Below are 2,409 nucleotides of genomic sequence, written 5' to 3' on the forward strand. Positions count from 1 at the left end.
CTAAGATGGTACATCAGGCCTGCAGCTGCAAGTAATTGCATTCTGCACAGCTGAGAACAGGAGCTGAGAATTAGAAGTCTTTTTCCCTCAAAATATTGAAGAAATATGAGTGGTCACTGAAAACAATTCATTTATTCTGAATGATGTGCTGATGGACAGAAAATGAAACAATGGTTAGAGTCAGTGGAAGAATTAATCTGATTGTTTTCCCTATTGTAAAGGAGTATGGCTCCATTGAACCAGATTTAAGAAGAAAATGTTCTCTAGATTGAATTATTCTATTTGATTGATACACTGGTACTGTTTCTCTTTCAGATGAAGTTGACTACAGTAATTTTGGGACCAACACACTATCAAGGAAGAAGAAGGCTCTGGTGACACTCCGCAATGACAACCTCCGTCGGCGTCCTCACATTAACATTAGCATGCCTCATGATTTTAGACCAGTGTCTTCCATAATCGATGTGGACATTCTTCCTGAAACACACAGGAGAGTGAGGCTGTATCGACACGGGTGTGAGAAACCCTTGGGATTTTACATTCGCGATGGCACCAGCGTAAGGGTTACTCCTCATGGACTAGAAAAAGTGCCCGGTATCTTCATTTCTCGTATGGTTCCTGGAGGCTTAGCGGAGAGCACAGGCTTGCTGGCTGTGAATGATGAAGTCCTGGAAGTTAACGGGATCGAAGTAGCAGGAAAGACTCTCGACCAAGTCACAGACATGATGATTGCCAACAGCCATAATCTTATTATCACGGTCAAACCAGCGAACCAAAGGAACAATATTATTCGAAGCAGTAGGATGTCTGGTAGCTCTGGCCAGTCTACAGACAGCACTGCAAGTCACCATAGTTTGCCTACATCCCACGTGCTGCAGAACTTCCACCCTGATGAAATGGAGAGCGACGAAGAGGCTGACATTGTCATTGAGGGCGGTCTGGAACCGCAGCACATTCCTAAACTGCACAGCCTTACTTCCAGTAGCCTCTCTCGAATCAATGGCAGCAGCCTTAGCCACAGACTTCAAAGGGACCTGGTGCTCAACAACAACTCTGGCCGAGAAAGCAACGGCAACATCCACAAATTACTCAGTTCCTTAAAAACTGATCCCCGACACAGTCTGGTTATCCCCAGAGGAGGTATCGAGGAGGACGGAACAGTCATTACACTTTAGCAGCAATTCCTGCAACTCTCCTTTCAGTCTTAAGTGCCAATTGGGACAATTGACTGTTGCAACACGTTGTGCACAAAACAGAGAGCTGATATTCTCATAGACCTCACGGGTGCAGAAAATTGTTGCTTTCTAGGAAACGTGGCATCTGGAGTTAGACATAAAACTGTCATGCACTGCGAAATTTGTCAGGAGCAAGCCAGAGTGTAAAACCTGTTTATGTGCCAGCCTTAAAGTGAGAACACAAATTTGTTTTAGTTGGTATAAATCTAATGTTATAGGCTACCAATGGCAGTGCTACATACTCGGGTTTGAATGCATGGGTGGATGTATTTATACATGCATGTATATGAATTAGATTTTGATAGTAACAGACATGTCTATTTGAAGTGGAATCAGGTTTTTTTCTAATGCCAGTTTAAAGAGAGCGCTTCTTAATAGCCGAGAGCGCTTCTTAATAGCCGTCTGATCTTCTTACCGTTGCTCACAGACCTTCCACTAACTTGTTTACACCATATTTGCAACCTTATGTCTAATCCAGACAAGCTCTATAAAAGTAGGCCGTTTCCTACTCTAGTGGTAACAATGTTAGGGAAATGCTGCAAATACATTTTCCAAACGAAATTACATAGATACATATTTTTAAAATCCTAAGGGGGCAATGTTGGAGGGTTTTGCTGTTATTGCTGTGAGATCAGCACCACCCACTGGTCAGAGGCAGCCCTGCCTGCAGCACAGACATTGGCTGCACGGGAAAAAGAAAAACATGACAATAAGGGCTTAAAACTAGGTTCAGCACCATTATGTGTAAATGTCTTCTTTTTTGATATTTATTAGATAATACCTCTTTTTCAAATTGTTTTTTTTCCCCCATCATCTCTGTTTTTTCAATATCATGATTCATGTGAATTTTAGGAATGCAAGCAATGAGGCAACAAAAGTGGAAGTGTGTGCTAGGACTGCTGCCTTCACCCCAGAGCTGACACAGGTCCTTGCTGTATATTCAGGGCAATCTAAATCCACGAGGTCTTTCTTCACAAAAGATAGGCTGATTGCCATAAAGAGAAGGGATGCTGACTGACTGTCAAACCTAAGTTAGAATAGTTCTGTTATTTCTGGACTCTCCTAGTAATCGTAAAGCTTAATGTCTGCACAGGATTTCTGGAAACTTAAAATATACTGGAGGTTTGCGATGGTCAGACAACTTAACTGGATGCTGGCTAGTGAGTAACTAGTG

General features: G+C 42.5%; 1 protein-coding gene across 1 annotated transcript; it reads left to right on the plus strand.

Moving 5' to 3' along the window:
- Nucleotides 1-315: 315 nt before the first annotated feature.
- PARD6G (par-6 family cell polarity regulator gamma) lies at nt 316-1,175 on the plus strand (the record flags this gene model as incomplete). Its single annotated transcript, XM_010083543.1, has 1 exon — nt 316-1,175. A coding segment is annotated over one exon (860 nt), but the record flags the coding sequence as incomplete, so codon positions are not given.
- Nucleotides 1,176-2,409: the final 1,234 nt, after the last annotated feature.

This window comes from Pterocles gutturalis, unplaced genomic scaffold (assembly GCF_000699245.1).
Source record: "Pterocles gutturalis isolate BGI_N339 unplaced genomic scaffold, ASM69924v1 scaffold52215, whole genome shotgun sequence".
NCBI classification, from domain to species: Eukaryota; Metazoa; Chordata; class Aves; order Pterocliformes; family Pteroclidae; genus Pterocles; species Pterocles gutturalis.